The sequence below is a fragment of the Haliotis rubra genome, unplaced genomic scaffold (assembly GCF_003918875.1).
Source record: "Haliotis rubra isolate DU_JTF1 unplaced genomic scaffold, ASM391887v1 Scf294, whole genome shotgun sequence".
Lineage (NCBI taxonomy): Eukaryota > Metazoa > Mollusca > Gastropoda > Lepetellida > Haliotidae > Haliotis > Haliotis rubra.
Genome location: NW_025766962.1, coordinates 823,620 through 847,516, shown reverse-complemented (window position 1 = coordinate 847,516; position 23,897 = coordinate 823,620). Strand labels below are relative to the sequence as shown.

At 42.2% G+C, this 23,897-nt stretch overlaps 1 protein-coding gene across 1 annotated transcript in view; it reads right to left on the bottom strand.

The window, feature by feature from the left end:
- LOC124282177 (eukaryotic translation initiation factor 5B-like) overlaps positions 1 to 23,897 on the bottom strand; it is a 114,983-nt gene that overhangs the window by 5,271 nt on the left and 85,815 nt on the right. Inside the window, 1 exon segment of the mRNA XM_046718142.1 lies at positions 6,302 to 6,463. Within this exon segment, the coding sequence (XP_046574098.1) occupies positions 6,302 to 6,463 (162 nt within the window).

Below are 23,897 nucleotides of genomic sequence, written 5' to 3'. Positions count from 1 at the left end.
TGGCTTAGCATGTGGTCAGAGAATAAGGAACCTTGGTAGAAATTGGTTTTATAGGGAAAATGTAATAAACAGTGCTGGTATCAACACATGGCTGGAATCTGTAACAGAGCGCTGTCATTTTGCCACAGCCTGATGATATTCTGGAACATCTGCATGGTTTTTACAATTTTTGACAGGACATTCCTCCAAAACATTACCAATATGACAAGAATTTAAAATAGCAAACGGAAAATGCAGTAGCGACACCACTCTTCTCCACAGGTAAATACTCAGTTATCACCTTCAATCACCTCAATCCACTGTTTTCAACCATACACCGCATGTCAATCACCTCAATCCACTGTTTTCAACCACACACCGCATGTCAATCACCTCAATCCACTGTTTTCAACCACACACCGCATGTCAATCACCTCAATCCACTGTTTTCAACCACACACCGCATGTCAATCACCTCAATCCACTGTTTTCAACCACACACCGCATGTCAATCACCTCAATCCACTGTTTTCAACCACACACCGCATGTCAATCACCTCAATCCACTGTTTTCAACCACACACCGCATGTCAATCACCTCAATCCACTGTTTTCAACCACACACCGCATGTCAATCACCTCAATCCACTGTTTTCAACCACACAACATTGGCATAGCTTTGTCAGGACAAGAATTATATTGACAACCTCAGACCAGCATGGTCTCATCCACTGGTCACAGTGGGAGAGGGGTCTTCCACCCTCACACTTACTGAATGAAGACTTACTTAATTGAGTGAGTGAGTGAGTGAGTATGGTACTATGCTGTTTTTAGCAATATTCCAGCAACATCACGGCTGGAGACACCAGAAATGGGCTTCATGCATTGTACCCACGTGGGGAATCAAACCCGGGTCTTCGCCGTGAAGAGCGATCACTTCAACCACAAGGCTAACCCACCACCCAAATTAATTGAGAACATTCACGCACTGTCAATTAGGCCAGCAAAGGTTATTAGGTGCATTGTACTAAGTGCTTGACCAACATATTGATCTGTTTACATCCACAACAGTTACAGTAAACACACATACCAACCTTCAGCATACACACACACCATCGGCATCTTCTGTCTCGTACTGTCTAACTAAGCTTTTGGTGCAATGTTTTGAGATATTTCATAACATAACATAATTTGTCAAGAAAACTAGTAATACTAATTTTAGTATTTCTCATACTAGTGAAAGAGTAGATCTACAAACCCAAACATGGTATTACTTCATTCTGCCTTCAGAAAAGATAACACATACTGAACATTTTTCTATGACAGTTTCACAGAACACCATGTTGTCACTCATCCTTGGAACTATCCATTTTCTAATTAAGTGCTCCTGGCAAGCAAACTATGAAAAAAACATATAATATTTTGTCACAAAATGGGATGTCTGAAAAAACATTGAGAGGTATTTTAAGTAGTGCTGGAGCGATTAATCGCAGGATCGGTTAATCGTTCGATCTAAGTAAAAATAAATGATTGTTGATTACAAATAAACTGCAGATCGATAATCGGAAATAATCATTATTTGGATGCACATACATTAAAACATTTTATTCTACCGTATCATGTTTTCTTATACTGAACACTGTGGTTGTCATTGCTTGTTTACCTCTTAAACGGAAGCTGTGTAGTACACAAGTACGCATGCCTCCCCTGTCAGCCAATGGCAATGCTAGATATATTTAGATTGGGGTGTCCTATTTCGTCATTGAAATATTATGAGTTGTAAAGTGGTTTATAGAAAAACTCATTCGTCCAATCATGCAACAAAACGTCACAATACGACCCAGGTATTACAGGTTAGCTACTTTCTAAATGGCTGAAAGAGGGAATTCCTTCAGTTGCATTTGCATACAAACACGTGACTTACAGGAGGCGGGTAAAATAGAGCTATTTTCAGTTTCATGAATTCTCTTGAACTTTCGTTAACAGTGGTTAATTAAAATACTACCCAGAATAAATTTTGTGTTTCAACCTTAAGGAAATGTCTTTGTTCACCCTTCAACATAAACTAAAAGTTTTTTAAAAAATGGCATGCCATGAAAATATATCTAACAGTGAGGTCACATGACTAGTAGCGTGATCTTGTAAGGTGGGAGGTCAACTAAGCAGACGAAACATTAATGGCATCTTTGGAGTAAAGATTTAGGATTTTTGTGCATTTGATTATGAGGTAGATATTGCATTAAGGATCCCTGAGTTAAAATTAATCTTTTGTGGGTTTTTTATACTGTCCCTTATTCAGTGACATACATTTTACCCCACCAAAGCTATAAAATAAGCTATTTGTCTTCTATTAGTTCTATATGTGCTGAAAATAAGGAGGTTTGAGAATAGTTTTGGAGATAGTGTACCAAGATAGTGTGCTCCTTCCCTCCAACATTCATGGTTCTAAGAGCATAAACATGACCAGGAAAATCTTTTGTTTCCATCTGGGAAATTTACTGACTTTGGGCTGAATATCTGCCTATGAACAGTTCTAGATAGATCCCTTCATCCAAGCCCTTCACTGTCAACATTTATCTGAATTGCAGCAGAACAAAAAATCCTCAAATGAATGAGGTGCCCCTGGAAGTTGCCCCTTACGTTACTCCATACTCCATGACCTGTGTTAAGAGCGAGGTTAAACGCCCCACCCGCACTAGGAGGTCACTAGGTGCATTCTATACACATGGAGAAATGAACGTTCTCAACATGACCTCTTCCACATTAAGGGAGGATAGCCCGGTAATATAAACTGATTAGAATGTCAAAGGGCTGCCTCACTGACATATTCCTTCTTTCTACTTAGGCACTTGGTAATCGGTGTGTCTTGTTGGTTGCCCACAAATCTGGCCATTATTTACTTTCACTGACGACTCGCCAGCACATTCCAGGCAGATGAAAACTGCAAGCAAGCAATCCTTGTGAGAGAAAGGTTTTATGATCTTTGTTCAAAGCCACATTCAGCAATATTTCAGCCATATGCAGCAGGCTGTATCTGGACCAGACAACCCAGTGACTGACATCAGATGCACCAATCTCCATAATTTGGGCATAACTTTTTCCATCAACATTTCCATCTTGATTTGTTGAAGACCAAACCAATTTCAAATCTTCAGAGGATTTCTTCAAAATATTCTGCTTTTAAACAATTGAAATGTGTGAATCCGGAAATACCTTATCATCAAACTATCACCAGTTCAAGAAAAGGTGAGTGAGAGTTGCTACATATTGCAGATATACTTCTGCATTAATTTGGTTGCCAGGTAAACCACTCCAATACACCACCTCACTCCATCCCTGTTACACCCTATTACCCCTCCACCCTCCCACTCCACCACCTCCATCCCTGTTACACCACCTCACTCCATCCCTCTTACACCACCTCACTCCATCCCTGTTACATCACCTCACTCCATCCCTGTTACACCACCTCACCCCATCCCTCTTACACCTCACTCCATCCCTCTTACACCACCTCACTCCATCCCTGTTACACGATCTCACTCTATACCTGTTACACCCTGTTACACCACCTCACTTCGTCCCTGTTACACCTCACCCCATCCCTCTTACACCTCCTCACTCCATCCCTGTTACACCATCTCACTTCATATCTGTTACACCCTGTTACACCACCTCACTCCATCTCTGTTACACCACCTCACTCCATCCCTGTTACACCATCTCACTTCATATCTGTTACACCCTGTTACACCACCTCCCTCCATCCCTGTTACACCACCCTTACTCCATCCCTGTTACACCACCTCACTCCATCCCTGTTACACCACCTCACTCCATCCCTGTTACACCACCTCACTCCATCCCTGTTACACCACCTCACTCCATCCCTGTTACACCACCTCACTCCATCCCTGTTACACCACCTCACTCCATCCCTGTTACACCACCTCACCCCATCCCTGTTACACCTCACTTCCATACACCACAATTTCTACCTCCCCGTTACACCACCCCACCCTGTTACACCATCTCACTCCATCCCCTGTTACACCACCCTCACATCATCCCCCTGTTACACCACCTCACTCCATCCCTGTTACACCACCTCACTCCATCCCTGTTACACCACCTCACTCCATCCCTGTTACACCACCTCACTAACATCCCTGTTACACCACATCACTCCATCCCTGTTACACCACCTCACTCCATCCCTGTTACACCACCTCACTCCATCCCCTGTAACACCACCTCACTCCATCCCTGTAACACCACCTCACTCCATCCCTGTTACACCACCTCACTCCATCCCTGTTACACCACATCACTCCATCCCCTGTAACACCACCTCACTCCATACCTGTTACATCCCTGTTACACCATCTCACTCCATCCCTGTTACACCACCTCACCCCTCCCTTCCCTGTTACACCACCTCCGTCATCCCTGTTACACCACCTCACTCCATCCCTGTTACACCACCTCACTCCATCCCTGTTACACCACCTCACTCCCTCATACCTGTTACACCACCTCACTCCATCCCTGTTACATCCCTGTTACACCATCTCACTCCATCCCTGTTACACCACCTCACCCCATCCTTGTTACACCACCTCACGTCATCCCTGTTACACCTCACTCCATTCTTGTAACACCACCTCACTCCATCCCTGTTACACCACCTCACCCCATCCCTGTTACACCACCTCACGTCATCCCTGTTACACCTCACTCCATTCTTGTAACACCACCTCACCCCATCCCTGTTACACCACCTCACTCCATCCCTGTTACACCACCTAACGTCATCCCTGTTACACCACCTCACTCCATACCTGTTACACCACCTCACTCCATCCCTGTTACACCGCCTCACTCCATCCCTGTTACACCATCTCTGTTACTCTCAACAATCTCAATTGTACAGAGTCTCTGATAACAGAGAGTTTCACTTGTTTGGTATTTCACCCTTGTGGAGTTTGACATTTTGAGAGCTTGGCTTTGTCTAAATTGCATCATGAAATAGACAGGCTAACTGAGACTTTAAATATTGCTAAAAAGATAAAATTGTTGAAGAGTTCCAGTATCTGAGAAATTTGGCAGTGGTCATGTATTATGCAGATGATAAACAACATGTTTGCAATAAACAGTTACAAAATGCTAAGAATCTTACAACCAGGACAAAAACAACCTTGAGCCTGAACAGTATCAAAGTTCCATCCACACTCACACTGGCCCTGAGGTGTCCTGCCAAGAACATCTCATACACGTTATCAGTTGTAAATATTTTCAAACATTGTGATAAATAAACTCCTCAAACAGCGCAACACATTTCAAAACACTGGACAAAAAAATCTTTCTATATATGAATGAGTGAGGGAGGGTTTTGTTCAAAGCCACTTTTAACAGTATTCAAGCTACATCGCTGTCTGTCAGCCCATTCGGGAGGAATCCCTGAAGCGATCACACATGATAGTGATGTAAACTACCACCACAGGTATGGTGTTGACAAACCATTATCAGAAGAAATGTGATTGAAATCACGCCACAGATTTCTTGCCATGTCCAAGGGATACAACTCTACACAGCAAACACCCATGGCCCCCCTTCACCCTGTGATCAAAATAACCTGGTACGGCAGCAGCACCAAGCGAGATGAATTAAGTGAAATATGGCTGTTTCGGTGAAGAGAGTGTCAAGGTTTTTGAATGAAGTGTCCGTTTTTTGTTTGCTGCAGGCGGCACTGTTGCCCATCATTGCGAGCGGTTGGCCGTTCAGTAGTAGTTGAAGGGAACCACGTAAATACTTCCAGTTATCCACGGTGAGCGGTCAGTGAGTTTCAGTTTTACAACACTTACAGCAATATTCCAGCAATATCACGGCAGGGACACCAGAAATGGATTCCACACATTGTACGACATGAGGGGAATCGAACCCGTGACGACTGAACGCTTTAACCACTAGACAACCCCACCATCCCCAGTTATCCAATGCTCACCACACCAACAAAATGAAGACCTAATATGAATACACAAGAACCAAGCTATCACTTCAAGCAACTGTCAGTTTGACACATCAAATTTCGACACAACAGTGTGTGACTGTATTTAACTCAAGTTTTAGGTTCCCCTTTCCAATTCAGCACAGATGACTCTTTCTTTCGACCTACGTTAAAAAATTTCAGTTTGTAGAACATGTCAAAAACTCTCCTCACACTCTTTGCTGACCTGCTCTCTTCTCTTATTCAACCACCAACATGTCACAAGAGACTTGACATCCCGAATCTTTAACCTTCCAAAACCCAGGTTTAACTCACCTTGCTGACCAGGATGTCTGTGTGGTCAAAGTGTCGGCCGTACATCTTGGGTGTGTCCCCTGGGAGGGACTCTATCTTGATGCACACTTCCTGCCCCTGCCTTGCCATGTCCACATTCTTGTGATTGTTCTCAATTGATGTGATGCGCCCCAGGTCCACAAACTGAAACAAGGCAGGCTGTCATCAGTAAAACAAACACATGCACTCAGAGTACATACTCTAAATCATGCAATTAATGGGTCACAAATTTATGCGAGTGCAAGGGTCTAATCTAAAATGCGTCATGAAATTAATGTGAGCTCAGGAATCTGATGATAAAATGTGACACCTTGAATCTTTGATGTTTTTTGTTTTATTTTCACACTTGTTATTTACCAAATAACCGGAATTGAGCTTGTTAAGCAATGAATGGAAATGAGCTGATGATGTTTGGATGACGCTGCCATGAAGTGGCCTGTGTTGGTGTAATGTGTAGTGTCAACACTTTTGCTATTGTTACCTATTTTGCCGATGTATAAGTTCAATGGAAATCAATTAGTGTCGTGGAAATTAAAGCTCATTTGTCAATTAATTTTAAGAGAGATATCTAACTTGTTGTTATATGCTGTATTGTTATGATGAATGCTAACCTGAAGAATATAGAGACAACAAGAGATTTATGTCATTCTGTCTTTTTATTAAGCTCTCAAAAGTAGACATGGTCAGACTGAAACGCTAGCGTCATGATAATAATGTGAGAAGACTACATACTTTATTTCACATTAATATAATGCTCACATTAATTTCATGATTTACAGTATCCTTGTGTATTCGGTTTTCGGTCATGTAAGGTTTGTCAACCAGCGTAACATAAAGTGCTACCTACCTCGTTTGTTTGTTATTTATTTATGATATTCAAATATCTGACGGATTAACCTCGTGTTTCACCCGCACAGCAGGCCTCATAGTTCGCTACGCAAAGATCGTGAATGCGGAAGTGACATCATCTGTTTTCGTTCACTTCATTGGTTCTCCGTAAAACAGAAATCTCATAGCAGTATTCGTGTTATGCTGATATTTTTATAATATAAAGTTGATAAACATCCAGTCCAAAAAGAATATTTGTAATAGTTCCAATAATAATTATTAGAAACTATGGTCGTAATAATTTCATGTCAAAGTTAATCATGATAAGACTTTGCTAGTTACATCACATGTCCAGGCATGTTTCACTCCTCTGGTTCGCGCTGACAAGGGCACCAAAATTCATCAGAAGATCTCACTACACATACAGAGATGCACAGCTTGAGGTGGAAAGGTGGAGCTGACGATATTTTAGATATAGCATTTTGATTACATGAAAATTTATGCATTAGTAAACTCGGTTCTAAAACATAACATTTACATGTGTTTGCAATCATGTACCTTACTAAACTTCACACGAAGCATTTTGTTAGTCAGAGCTGAAGCAGTCGACCTGCTAAAAATAACCTGTCTGGTGACGTAATATCTCGCTAATAACCGCGAGAAATGAACACGCAAACAGCCGACCGAAAACAGATGTTGAACGAAAACAGATGACGCGAGGATACTTCAAATTTATTTTCAAATGTCACTGAAATTTATAAATCAAGCTTGAATATTACATAATCAAACAAAAGAAGGGAGACCACTCTGCTGAATGTTGTACAGGCTACACTGATTGACTGCTGTTGTTTCATCACAGTCAGCAATACACAGTTTATTTGCTATCAACTCTGGCCCAGACAAACCAGCAGGTGACAACAATAACTTCCACAAATTAGAAAACTAAACACTGACATTTCAAAAGTTTCTTTTTTCACCTAAAACAGCCATCATGATTCTAAGGTAGCATGTTGAAACTTTTGAAAACACAGTCTTTATTGTGATGAAAATGAGTTTCAGATGATGGTGAAACTCCCATGCACAGGTACAGGCCTTCAAACCTTGAACATGAACAGGGTGAAACTGGGATTTGAACCCGCCATCACAGGTTTCTAGGATCACTAAGGGACATAACTCTGTACAGTGAACTACAACACCAGAGACTGGGAGTGAGTGAGTGAGTATGGTTTAACTTTCAGCAATATTCCAGCAACATCACGGCGGGGGACACCAGAAATGGGCTTCACACATTGTACCCATGTGGGGAATCGAACCCAAGTTTGAGTACTGGGAACGATGTCCTTGTGAACATAAGTCTTCAGTGTGACGAGCAGACACTTTAACCATTAGGTTACCCCACCGCCCTACTGGGAACGATGTCCTTGTGAACATAAGTCTTCAGTGTGACGAGTGGACGCTTTAACCATTAGGTTACCCCACCGCCCTACTGGGAACAATGTCCTTGTGAACATAGGTCTTCAGTGTGAAGAGTGGACACTTTAACCATTAGGTTACCCCACCGCCCTACTGGGAACGATGTCCTTGTGTACATAAGTCTTCAGTGTGACGAGCGGACACTTAAACCATTAGGTTACCCCACCGCCCTACTGGGAACGATGTCCTTGTGAACATAGGTCTTCAGTGTGACGAGCGGACACTTTAACCATTAGGTTACCCCACCGCCCTACTGGGAATGATGTCCTTGTGAACATAAGTCTTCAGTGTGACGAGCGGACACTTAAACCATTAGGTTACCCCACCCCCCTACTGGGAACGATGTCCTTGTGTACATAAGTCTTCAGTGTGACGAGCGGACACTTAAACCATTAGGTTACCCCACCCCTACTGGGAACGATGTCCTTGTGTACATAAGTCTTCAGTGTGACGAGCGGACACTTAAACCATTAGGTTACCCCACCGCCCTACTGGGAACGATGTCCTTGTGAACATAAGTCTTCAGTGTGACGAAATGCGGACACTTAAACCATTAGGCTACCCCACCGCCCTACTGGGAACGATGTCCTTGTGAACATAAGTCTTCAGTGTGACGAGCGGACACTTAAACCATTAGGTTACCCCACCGCCCTACTTGGAACGATGTCCTTGTGAACATAGGTCTTCAGTGTGACGAGCAGACACTTTAACCATTAGGTTACCCCACCGCCCTACTGGGAACGATGTCCTTGTGAACATAGGTCTTCAGTGTGACGAGCGGACACTTTAACCATTAGGTTACCCCACCGCCCTACTGGGAACGATGTCCTTGTGAACACAAGCAACAGCCATACAGTGGAGGATAGTCTTCAGGTCATGTTCAGCCATACATCCATCGAGAGGCTTCCCATGCCCTTGCTCACATCACCACTAATCTATGCACAAGTCATTTCTACCTATATCACACCATTTCATCCATACTTTCCTAATCATTGCAACGATATATATTATCATATATTGACATCCTGTCAAAGATAACATCAAACACACCTTCATGCCGATGTGTACTTTCACTTAACCAACATTTTGTAATTTGCTTAACAGGATCTCAAGTGTGAGTTCCTGTTTGATTGGCACCTGTCATCAGATGAAATGAGCAAAGAGAAGTGCATGCTTCAAAATTAAATTGATCCTTGAGATACCAACAAAAGTGCAGCACGAAAGCTTCAAATGATATGTGTCCTACACAAACTGGTTCAGTCAAGCAGAAAGTTGGACTATAATGAAATGCACACATTGCCCTGTGATCCACTCTGCCTCTTATCATCATTTTCAAATAAAACCTCAAGGAAGAAAAGCACTGGACAATATTTGAGGCTAAGGTTAAGCTATAATGATGTGTGTCTCTTGGTGAACAGCTGGATCAACCAGCAGGACAGAGATATCCTTGCAGAACAGATAGCTGTGTCCCAGGGTAGATGCCTGCCCACCCAGTTTAGCCTGTGTCTCAGGGTAGATCCCTGCCCACCCAGTTTAGCCTGTGTCTGAGGGTAGATCCCAAGCAGCTGCAGAAACAGTTAAGCTTTACCAATGGTGGCACATTGGTGTAAAGCAATATGTATTATGCAATACCTCAGTTAAAAGATTGAATTGGAATGTCTTAAAGGTTTGATCATTTTGGCAATGCCTCTTTCATCTTTTCACGTCTGAAGTGGGACCAAGTTTTGATCATTTGTGTCACCGTCCAATTTTACCTCTTTGTAGGATCATATTTTATACTGTCCTTTTTAGTCAGACTTTGAACATAAATCCTACAGCTGCTGTTTATTGTTTGACTTAAGTGACAAATGCTTGCCTTAGAAAATGACAAACCAATAATTATTTTCCTACTTCAAAGGTCGAGGTTATGAAAGGATTCTTTTTGACAAACAAGATGTACATAAATTCATCAATGACTACTGCAGTGTTTGAAATACAGCATGAAAGTCAAAGGATCTGTGTCCCAAACCAGATTTTGGTAGATAAACATGTAAGGGGTCCCTAATAACGAATAAAATATGCCACATGTAGCGTTATATCCGTGACAAATGGACGGTAAATTATTCATTTGAACTCCACTGTTAGACATGTTCATTAGAAAAACAAATGAACTGCTTTCAATCATTCAAGCAATTTTTGTCCTTTTCTCAGATCAAAACTTGCAGGTGTAAGCAGGGATGTACCATTTGGCAGTCATTATCATTATATACTCAACAACAAAAGTTAAGGACCTACCAACTTTCAATATTAAAGTATTCAATAGTTCCATTATGATCCATATAATACTTAAATATTGAATATTGGGGTGGTTCTTAACTTTTTTTGTTGAGTATATTATTTAAATACCATCAAAAACATTTAGGAATGTGTCACTTAGAGTGCATTAGAAAAGATCCCTACACCTTATCCTGGAGCAAGTCTTTGAACACCTTGTCTGTTTGTCAGTCCTTGGTTTATCGTATGGCAATGGGTTTTTCAAGGCATAGGTTTCCTCATAAACAAAAGTTCAGAAGGAGTGAGTAAGTGAGTTTAGTTTTACAACGCCTTTAGCAATATTCCAGCAATATCACAGGGGACACCAAAAATGGGCTTCACACATTGTAATGGGGAATTGAACCCGGGTCTTCTGCATGACGAGCGAACGCTTTAACCACTGAGCGACAAAACTGCCAGGTCAGAAGGACATCACAAACAGCTTAACGCAAGTCAACCAGATCTTTAACTTGCTGCAGTTAATCTGCTTTGCCATGACAGATTAATTACATTAATATGAAAAACAAATCAAGATTTCCTTCACTTCTTTTGAGCAGTTTATTCCAATGGCAACTTGATAACCTAACACCTCAAGCTGGAGTACTGGATAAACAAACCTTTTCTTTCTTGAGAAATTGTATTTTGAAAATAATCACAAATCTCCTGACAGCACAAAGCTGACATGAACTAAAGCAGTCATCTAGCCATAACCAGTGTAGTAGCTCATATGACTCCCTTCCGACTCAGCTTCTGTGGTTTCAAGTCACTGTCTATCATTATCCATGCATTATCTACTTGGGAAATAAAAGCCACAAAGGGTGTTCACAATACTTAACAAAGCCCTCTCCCATTAAGACAAGCCCTTGAAAGCCATACAACACATCGCCATGTAATGGAACTTCACTCCAGTAAATGACTCAATTGTCCTAATAAAATAAAGCCATGCTTCGTGTCCCTATAATCAGAAGAAGGCCTACTCCAGCCCAACAAAGGAGACTACTAACACAATGACACAACTGCTGGTTGAATTTCCGACACAAATCTGCTGACACCACAATGACAGTGCAGAATGAGACACGTACACTAACAGTTCTATCAAGTAATACATCTATGTTGTTTTTTTCTCCTCGGTCATAAGATGAAACAACTGACATATCAATCGGGAATTGCCGTTCATCCTTGACGAGACGACCCGACCCCCACATCCTACGAGGTCACACCTGAGATCCCCCGCCAGGTATATGCCAGGCAGGTCACGTGACGGGCTCCAGCACTACAATACACCAATGAAGGGGTTGGCATAGGTTGGCTGATAGTCTATCTGACAGTGATAACATCTGAAGCCTAGGGCTATGGTTCTGGTTAAAGACCCATTCACACACCACTGCTCGTACCGTCTTCACCCAGATAAACTGTTGCCTTGAAACTATTTGATTCTTGTACATCGCATGTAAGAGTGGAAATTATGGGGCTATGGAGTTAAACAGGGTTCTTGCATGCTTTATTTGAGCTGGAACATCTGGTTTGAATTTCTCGTTCTAATCTGAAAGTGTTAACATCATGACAACCACCTGTTATCTTTGATGCCACATATTGAGTGAGTGAGTGAGTGAGTTTGGTTTTACGCCGCTTTCAGCAATATTCCAGCAACATCACAGCAGGGGACACCAGAAATGGGCTTCACACATTGTACCCATGTGGGGGATTCGAACCCGGGTCTTCGGCGTGACGAGCCAACGCTTTAACCATTAGGCTACCCCACCGCCCCTGCCACATATTGAACACTATTTGTTATCACTGTAGCTCTTACTGTGATGATCACTGACCATGGGCGAGTTGCAGGGGTGGGGGTGGGGGTGGGTTAATTAGTATTTAACACTGTATCAAGCTTATCACTGTTGCTTAACGTGATGCGAGATGCAAGAAGTGGATATTGTTGAAAACGCACCACTCAAAAATACTCCAGATTTGATGGTGGCCTGTATTTCATCAAGTCTGAACCAGACAATCCTGTGACCGACACTGTGAGCAAACAACAAAGTAACAAAGTCTGGCCAACAATTTGGTCATCGATGACCAGGAAAGGTTGCTGGGAACCTATTCTGTATGAATAATTTATAAGTGAAAACGTTCAAACCCTAAACCTAAAGCTGACAGAGAGGGTGAAGACTTCCTGTAGCTGGAGAAACATGACATGGGTTGAGGGGCTTGATTCTGCCACCCTTCTTATGATATTCAACCCATTACACATTGGGGACAAGAAGAGCTGGACTTTACACCTTGTACAATAACCACAGATTTTAACAAGAAAATCCATTCATGTTGTGATTTATCAAAAAGAATAGATTGCTGGGGAGCTTTGTAAAACCCACAGGGACTTAACTTCAGTATTCAGCAAACACCCGATCTGTTTTGATAGATAAAAAAGAACTTCACCGCCTTATCACAAGCATCACAGAGACTATTTGTTCAGCTACAAACGTACATATTCCCATTTTGCAAACAATAAATGATGACAACTTAAAAAACGGTTCTTCCTTCAAACAATGGTCTTCTCTTCTGCATCATTTCCTCTACATTATCATACCCAGCAGCGATCTAGCTCCTGAAGATCATATCAAATTATTACCTCCCAAAATAGATCAGTTGAAAACCTGTCCTTGGATTACACCCGTTTTATCAACTAACTCCTAAACTAGCTTCATAGTGTTCTTGGGGCCAAACTCAATCGGAATCCATCTTCCCCAAGAGGCCAATTGTTGAGGAGATATTTGTTTGCCACAAGTCATATCTCCAGCATGCAAACCTTGTTGAGTGCCCCCTTGAAACGGTAGTATCGTCACTCCATCTATTTCAGGAGTTGCTCGGGGACACTCGCATCTAGTTTGGAGACAAGGCAGAGGGAATATGGCACCCATTATACATACTAGTCATATTTATGCACACTCTAATCATATTAAGAGACAGATTTCACTTGGCAACACAGCATTAATTCCCTTCATGTTAAAAATTGGACTGCTAAGACTGTCAGTTGACATGATTAACTCTCATTATGACATCGGGTTAAGACTTCAAGTTCTATTTACTGTGGACCAGAACAGAAGAAGTGAGGGATCGTGAGCATTGAGGGGGACATTTTGTCCTGGTTGGAGTACATTAGTACCAATGGTATTTCTAAGGCTATCCAGCAATACCTGTGAACTACCCTTTTTCTGCTAAAACCAGAGGTCCAATTTCTTTTTCAGTACTTATTAAGTACATTTTCTATTTCTTTTACACAAAACCCCAATCTAACGATCCATTTTTTTGTGGGCTCCTTGTCAACTCTGTCAACTATCTCATATCAAGGGATATAAAAGTCACATGGAACTCTCTAGACACACCACACATGAATGAGTGAGTGAGTGAGTTTACTTTTTGCCACTTTTAGAAATATCCCAGCAATATCATGGCTGGGGACACCAGAAATGGGCTTCACACATTGTACCATGTGGGGAATCATACCTGGGTCTTCGCCATGACAAGCGAACTCTGTAACCACTAGGCTACCCTACCACACATGTAGGACCATGAGGGAACAGAACACCGGGACAGACTACATTCAGTGGTCATTGGTTTGAATCCAGGTACCACCCAACCATGACTGGACTGTCAGCACCCCAGCACTCACTGGTTTCATGATGGAAATAAACCTTCAGATTCTTTTATGTTGTCCTGCTCTATCATTTTGAATACTCTATCCATAAAACAGTGGATATGGGTCTTTTGGACTCTCGACCTTACCAACAATGTAACAAAGCATTTGAATACTTAAAACATATTTCTTGACACATGAATTGAGAATGAAGAACTTATATCTAAAAATACATAATGCGTTATAATATATTTCATCAACAAATGTTGCAATTACTGCGACCCTGTTACCCATCCATTCTGTGCGGTACTGCTCTGACAGTCTGATGACAAGTCAATGTCCCTGTAATTGTGAGTTTAATGGCTGATACGGACAGGCGAGAGAGCCAGTTACCTCTCTCACTTCCTCCTAACACTTTTATCATCCAGCAGAACAATTTCACCATGTCAAAAACAAGATTATCTGTTTCCAGCCAGCAATTTCAGCTTGACAAGCAGGACAAAATGATAGACGCATCCAAATCGCATCCAATTATCTCGACAACATGAGATCAAGATTTAAACCTATACATTCAAATGTGTACTTTGTACATGGAAACATGTTGATGAAACAATGTACAAAGCACGAAGAATATGTATGTTGTTCAGGTGTAAACAATATCTCCCACAAAAGACAGGAGTTCCTCTATATCTACAATATATACCAGAGAGTGGTATGGTATTGCTGCTTTAAGTAATATTATCCAGAATGAAGCATGATCGTGTGTAATAACCTCCAGATATTTGAACGTGTGCATTTTGGCAATTCTTATAATGCTGATCTGTCAAATCAAGATGTACAATGCCACAGGGTTTCACTGTTGAGAAAAATACAACATGACGTCGTCCCCTCTTCATGGACACACTGATTACAAGAACTGAACAAATAGTCTGCTTTCATAGCACTCTAAAGTTGCATTCAATACAACAAAGCAAAACAAAGCATTGAAGCCTTTTCCCCGTTTTGTCACTTTTACTAATGTAGATAGGGACCATACTCCTTGGCAAGATTGGGGAAACTCCCCCTGTCACAGAATTAATAAACCACAATTTAACGATAATGCGATATCCATTGAGGGTTTTGCATGAAAAGGTTCAAATGAAATAGAGTACAAGAATAATATTAAAACTGAAGCACTGAAAACTTGTTCATAACTACAGTCACCAATATTGCCAGGCAATGAGTGAGTGAGTGAGTTTAGTTTTATGCTGCTTTTTGCAATATTCCAGCAATATCACAGCGGGGACGACAGAAATGGGCTTCACACATTGTGCCCATGTGGGGAATTGAACCCGTGTCTTTGGCGTGGTGAGCGAATGCTTTAACCACTAGGCTACCCCACCAACCCTGCCAGTCATGGAAGACTCCTTGCCTTCAGCACAATTTGTTAGTCTTGGTTAGCAGAGTAGCATGAATGTGCATGACTGGTACATGGCTATGGAACTCTTGTACTGGAACCTATGAAGATCCGGGTTAGAATTGATCTTCAGTAATGAATTTGTCGCATTCAGTTTATCGTAAGAAGCAACTAACGGGATCGGGTGGTCAGGCTCGCTGACTTGGTTGATACATGTCACTGGATTGTCTGGTCCAGACTGATGTCATATAACTGGAACATTGCTGAGTGCGGCGTAAAACTAACCTCACTCACTCTTGGTAATAGATCAGCATGGATACACCACATTTGACTTTGACAGTCAGGAAGAAAATCTATCGCTAAATCTATCAAAATTATTGAAATGCAGTTGTTGACAAGTTGACAAGTAAATTGTGAACATTATTTTGTTTTCACATTTAGTCCCCGCTGGTTGCCCTAGTGCAACTTGGAATGTCACATCCAACACATTTCTGGCGCCAAATGTCAGGAAGTGAATTTCACATCTAACACGGAAATGTATTCATTTGATAACATAATATTTACAATGAATGAAAATGTCAAATATTTTTTTTAATTTGCATATTTATACCATCACATGGGCACAGATGAACTTGCAGCATAGTCTAAGGTTCAACATGCTTTCAAAAGTTAACGCTAAAGGATTCTGTCATCAAGAAATCGTTCCCTCATCAACATGTAAGATTCTACTTTCAACATCAACACATGTACAACATCACAGTTAACAACTCAATGCTGAAAATGGCCTTGTCTGCGTGTGGCCCCAGCAGCTACGTAATGACAACCGAGTTTTACCAAGGAGAAAGGACGAATAAGCAATATGCTATAGGTCTCATTTTGTGGAAACCACAGAAAAAATCCTGTCAAATTATCACAAACAAAAAGCTGGTCAACTTTTTCCTTAGCTGAAATGTCAAATGTAAGGGTTCCATGTAATCTGCTCATTTGTGTGAGTTCGGAACATTTAGCGACATATTTCTCTCAACATGAGCCCGGTTTAGTGACTGAAACCTTTATCACCATTTAATTTGAGATTTATTGGCACAGTGACTTACAAAAGTGTTTCCCATCAAAATGCAGATATTCAGGCACAAAGCTAAATGACACATGCAAGTATGAACAGAAGGTCACCGTCAGTACACCACCCGCAGCATGCGGTGATCCTGGTGGACATGCATATCCATGGAGAGAGGGAGCTGGCTTCAAGGGATGTGAGGTGGAGCTGAAGGTCATGCTTAAACTTACTTCACATACAGAGCATGAGCATGTGTGTGAGCATGTATGTGTATGTGTTCATGAGTGTATGCATGTGTGTGCACACATGTGCATGTGCGTGTGTGCATGTGTGCATGTGTGCATGCGTGCGTATGCGTGTGCATGTAAGGGCGTCTGTTTCTACTGGTCAACACTTTGCAGAATCCACAGTGCTGGCCCGCTGAGATACCATGCCATAAGTTAACGTGGACAGTCCACTCAGACACAGCATACTCCAGTTTTATTCCAGCTGAGTGCCAGGCAGACAGGTGACAACATATACAATGTTGTCGTGTCTTTTGGTATGACATGGTCGGGAATCATACAAGCTGTCAGTACAGCATCTGATCTAGGTCTCTGGCAGTACAGCATCTGATCTAGGTCTCTGGCAGTACAGCACCTGATCTAGGTCTCAGGCAGTACAGAACCTGATCTAGGTCTCTGGCAGTACAGCACCTGATCTAGGTCTCTGGCAGTACAGCACCTGATCTAGGTCTCAGGCAGTACAGCACCTGATCTAGGTCTCTGGCAGTACAGCACCTGATCTAGGTCTCTGGCAGTACAGCACCTGATCTAGGTCTCTGGCAGTACAGCACCTGATCTAGGTCTCTGGCAGTACAGCACCTGATCTAGTACAGTCTCTGGCAGTACAGCACCTGATCTAGGTCTCTGGCAGTACAGCACCTGATCTAGGTCTCTGGTAGTACAGCACCTGATCTAGGTCTCTGGTAGTACAGCACCTGATCTAGGTCTCTGGCAGTACAGCACCTGATCTAGGTCTCTGGTAGTACAGCACCTGATCTAGGTCTCTGGCAGTACAGCACCTGATCTAGGTCTCTGGCAGTACAGCATCTGTTCTAGGTCTCTGGCAGTACAGCATCTGATTTAGGTCTCTGGCAGTACAGCCTCTTATCTAGGTCTCAGGCAGTACAGCATCTGATCTAGGCAGTACAGCACCAGACATTGATATCTGGAAAATAATTTGGAGATAGTACAGCACATCCATAGCATGGCAAAGAATATCAATAATTCCCTTCCATTGGCACCAATGAGGACATGTGAGGATTCAAACTGCTTTCGGTGAAGAGTGAACACTTTGCCACTGGGCCCCCCAAAACAGGTAACTATCAGGATATGAGTATCTACTGAAACACAAGCAATATAAATGTTTCTGTCCCAGAATAAATGCAGCTGTGCTTGGTATGGTACAGATAACTGAAACTAGCCGACATAAGAAGTATTCGGAATTAGGTATAATATTTCTTGGTCAGAAGATAAACAATATTGTCTTGGCCATCTATGTAGCTGTCTTAGATAGATATTAGCTGGCGGTATCTTTGGTCCTTCATTAGGAGCAGGAAGAAGCCTGGTTTTACCTGGAGCCATGCCAGGTAGAGAAGGCTTGCCACAGCAGCCCATGATGCAGAGATACAGCCCACCGCCGCCGTCGAGAAGGACGAGGTGGTTGTGGTGGTGGGTGCACTATGCTTCATTTACCAGACACCAACAAAGTAGCAGTAGTGGCGTATGATAACCCAAGCTTGTGGGGGCGCATTTCATACATGGATTGGCTCACAAGTTAAAGCAGTAAATCAAAAATGGACTGAAAGACATTGTACAAAGGTGAATGTGGGGCATGGATTCCCATCACAGAATATTCAGAAATTCTAGCAAAACCATTATTATAGTGCGTGAAATGTTTTGCAAAATAATTTTTGCCCATGTCATTCATTCCCCCTTCAGCAGGATATCCAAATGGCCTACCCACAGGACTATGTTAATTTGATGATGTTTTCACTTGACAATGTTTTTACGTCATATATTGACTAATCAGTCAATTGTAAGAATACAAATTTCATCGAAATTCAACTGCCGTGACATGTTCAAATATTTTAAGTTTCACATTTGGAAGCAAATATCTACAAAATTCAACTTTCTTCCAAACTAATGTTATTTCGCACATGCCTCTGTTATTCTGATGCTGGAAGTTGAGCGACTTCATCAGACTCCGTCATCTTCATACCTTCTCCTTCATGTATACTCCTAGCTTCTTCCTTCTCATGTAACCATTCAGAAACTCAGTTGCCTAATGCCTACCCCATCATTCAGATATGATAATTGTCTCAACCAAATGTTCATCACTGAAGCTCACTTGGAACATTTGAATACATCGTTAAAGTAGTTTGTCACTTTCACAACTGTGTCAGGACACAGCAAAATGAATGTTTCATCTCTGTATTTCAATTTCATTCACTGTAAAACAGAGAAGTAATCCTGATTAAAGCAGAAGTTTATATGTTTCAGGTGATGCTGGTTTAGTCTGTATATTCCCCTTCCCTTATAATGGCTTCCTTACGTGTGTTACGCTTCCTCTTACACACCTGTTTTACTTGCTTCTCCTATATCTCTTCCTTCTCAGTTTCCACTGCATCCATCCAATCCATCTTGTCCATTTAATTAATTTCAGCATCTCATCCAATTCATCCATCTCATCAGCCACACCATCTCATCTGACTTGTCACTGTCTCAACTGACTTGTCACCATCTCATGTGACTTGTCACCATCTCATGTGACTTGTCACCATCTCATGTGACTCGTCATGACTTGTCACCATCTCATCTGACTTGTCACCATCTCATCTGACTTGTCACCATCTCATCTGACTTGTCACCATCTCATCTGACTTGTCACTTTCTTACACGGTCTCATCAGTCATGGACATTCGTTATTCCTCATTCTTCAGCTGACATCTCTGACATTTGAACCAACTTACAGATATCAACTCCAATATCTCACCAGGCCACCTCCAACTTTACATATCTCACCATCCACCTCATCAATCTCAATATCCACCTGATATATCTCACCATCCATCTCAATATCCACCTGATATATCTCACCATCCCACCTCCAACAAACTTTATATATCTCACCATCCACCCCACTCTTCTCAATGATCTCAATATCCACCTGATATATGTCATCATCCCACCTCCAACTTTATATATCTCACCATCTACCTCACCCTTCTCCATGATCTCAATATCCACCTGATATATCTCACCATCCCACCTCCAACTTTATATATCTCACCATCTACCCCACTCTTCTCAATGATCTCAATATCCACCTGATATATCTCACCATCCCACCTCCAACTTTATATATCTCACCATCCACCCCACTCTTCTCAATGATCTCAATATCCACCTGATATATGTCATCATCCCACCTCCAACTTTATATATCTCACCATCTACCTCACCCTTCTCCATGATCTCAATATCCACCTGATATATCTCACCATCCAACCTCCAACTTTATATATCTCACCATCCACCCCTACTCTTCTCAATGATCTCAATATCCACCTGATATATCTCTACCATCCCACCTCCAACTTTATATATCTCACCATCCACCCCACTCTTTCTCAATGATCTCAATATCCACCTGATATATCTCACCATCCCACCTCCAACTTTATATATCTCACCATCCACCTCTTCTCAATGATCTCAATATCCACCTGATATATCTCACCATCCACCTCCAACTTTATATATCTCACCATCCACCCCACTCTTTCTCAATGATCTCAATATCCACCTGATATATCTCACCATCCCACCTCCAACTTGATATATCTCACCATCCACCCACTCTTCTCAATGATCTCAATATCCACCTGATATATCTCACCATCCCACCTCCAACAAACTTTATATATATCTCACCATCCACCCCACTCTTTCTCAATGATCTCAATATCCACCTGATATATGTCATCATCCCACCTCCAACTTTATATATCTCACCATCCACCCACTCTTCTCCAATGATCTCAATATCCACCTGATATATCTCACCATCCCACCTCCAACTTTATATATCTCACCATCCACCCCACTCTTCTCAATGATCTCAATATCCACCTGATATATCTCACCATCCCACCTCCAACTTTATATATCTCACCATCCACCCCACTCTTCTCAATGATCTCAATATCCACCTGATATATCTCACCATCCCACCTCCAACTTTATATATCTCACCATCTACCCCACCCTTCTCCATGATCTCAATATCCACCTGATATATCTCACCATCCCACCTCCAACTTTATATATCTCACCATCCACCCCACTCTTCTCAATGATCTCAATATCCACCTGATATATCTCACCATCCCACCTCCAACTTTATATATCTCACCATCCACCCCACTCTTCTCAATGATCTCAATATCCACCTGATATATCTCACCATCCCACCTCCAACTTTATATATCTCACCATCCACCCCACTCTTCTCAATGATCTCAATATCCACCTGATATATCTCACCATCCCACCTCCAACTTTATATATCTCACCATCCACCCCACTCTTCTTCTCAATGATCTCAATATCCACCTGATATATCTCACCATCCCACCTCCAACTTGATATATCTCTACCATCCACCCTAAACTTCTTCTCTCTCAATGATCTCAATATCCACCTGATATATCTCACCATCCCCACCTCCAACTTTATATATCTCACCATCTACTCCCACTCTTCTCAATGATCTCAATATCCACCTGATATATGTCACTATCCCACCTCCAACTTTATATATCTCACCATCTACCTCACCTCTTCTCCATGATCTCAATATCCACCTGATATATCTCACCATCCACCTCCAACTTCCTACTCCTTTCTATGATCTCTACCATCCACCCTCCACCATCCACTCAATATCCACCTTATATATCTCACCATCCACCCCACTCTTTCTCTCATGATCTCAATATCCACCTGATATATCTCACCATCCCACTCTCCAACTTTATATATCTCACCATCCACCCCACTCTTCTCAATGATCTCTCAATATCCACCTGATATATCTCATCCATCCCACCTCCAACTTGATATATCTCTCATTCACCTCCACTCTTCTCTCAATGATCTCAATATCCACCTGATATATCTCACCATCCCACCTCCAACTTTATATATCTCACCATCCACTCCCACTCTTCTCAATGATCTCAATATCCACCTGATATATCTCACCATCCACCTCCAACTTTATATATCTCACCATCCACCCCACTCTTCTCAATGATCTCAATATCCACCTGATATATCTCACCTCATCCCACCTCCACCTTGATATATTCACCATCCACCCACTCTTTCTCAATGATCTCAATATCCACCTGATATATCTCACCATCCCACCTCCAACTTTGTATATCTCACCATCCACCCCACTCTTCTCAATGATCTCAATATCCACCTGATATATCTCACCATCCCACTCCAACTTTATATATCACCATCCACCCCACTCTCCTCTCAATGATCTCATATCCACCTTATATCTCACCATCCACCTCCAACTTCCATATATCTCACCATCCACCTCTTCCCAAATTCAATAGATCTCCATATCCACCTTGTCACATATCCACAGATATCCATCACCCACCTCCAACTCTTATCTCTGTCTCTCCTTTTCACCTCTCCATGATCCAATATCCACCTTCTCTCTGTTCTCCATGTCCACCTATATATATCTCACCATCCATGATCTCCAAATTCTATATGTCTCTCTCCCACCATCTTTTATATCTCACCATCCACTCCCATCTCAATGATCTCACCACCTGATATATCTCTACCATCCACCTCCATTTATATCTCACCATCCACTCTTGCACTCCATTCCAGTCTCCATGTCCACCTGATATATAGCTCACCATCCACTTATATATCTCCACCATCTACCTATCCATCTCATGTCTCAATGTCCACCTTGTAGTCTCACCTCCTGTGTCTCCCACCATCCACTCTACCCTCTCCAATGTCTCACATGATAGTCTTCCCACTGTCCTCTCCAACTGTGTCTCCACTCGTCCACCTCCTTGTCTCACCATCCACTGTGGTCTGTGTCCACTGTCCAACTTTATATCTCTCAGTGTCCACCCCACTGTTCTCAATGATTCTTGTCTCCACAGTGGTCTCATCATCCCACACAGTGTCTGTATATCTCCACTGTCTGTGGTCTCTTGTCCTTTCAATGTCTCTGGTCACTGTGGTCTGTGTCCTTAACTGGTCCTCTCACCATCCTTGGTCTCAGTGTCCACTACCTGTGTCTCTATCTGCCCAACTTATATTCCATCCGTGTCCTGTGTCCACCTCCGTGTCCACTCTACCATCCTAGTGGTCCACCTGTGTCACTCCACCTCCATTTCCTAATCTCTCTTGCCATCCACAGTGTATATCTCACCATCCCACCTCCAACTGTCTCACTATCCAGTGTGTCCTCCAATGTCTACATTCTGTGTCCTCCACCCACCTCCTCAACTCTGTCCTCCTAACTCATCCACCCTGTCTGTCTCCACCTCCATGTGATACAGTCACTGTCTCCTTGTGTGTCTCTACCATGTGTGTCTCCATGTGTCCTCAATGTCCACTTATGTGTTCCTCTCCTGTCCTCCGGTCTCAACTGGTTCTCAGTGTCTGTGTCCTGTGTCTCACTTGTTTCCTCCTGATTGTGTCGTCCACCTGCTTTGTGTCTCCATCCTGTGTGTCTCAACCTTGTGTGTCTCTTGTGTCCTGTGTCCATTCCTCAACAGGTCTCAGTGTCCACCTGTGTATCC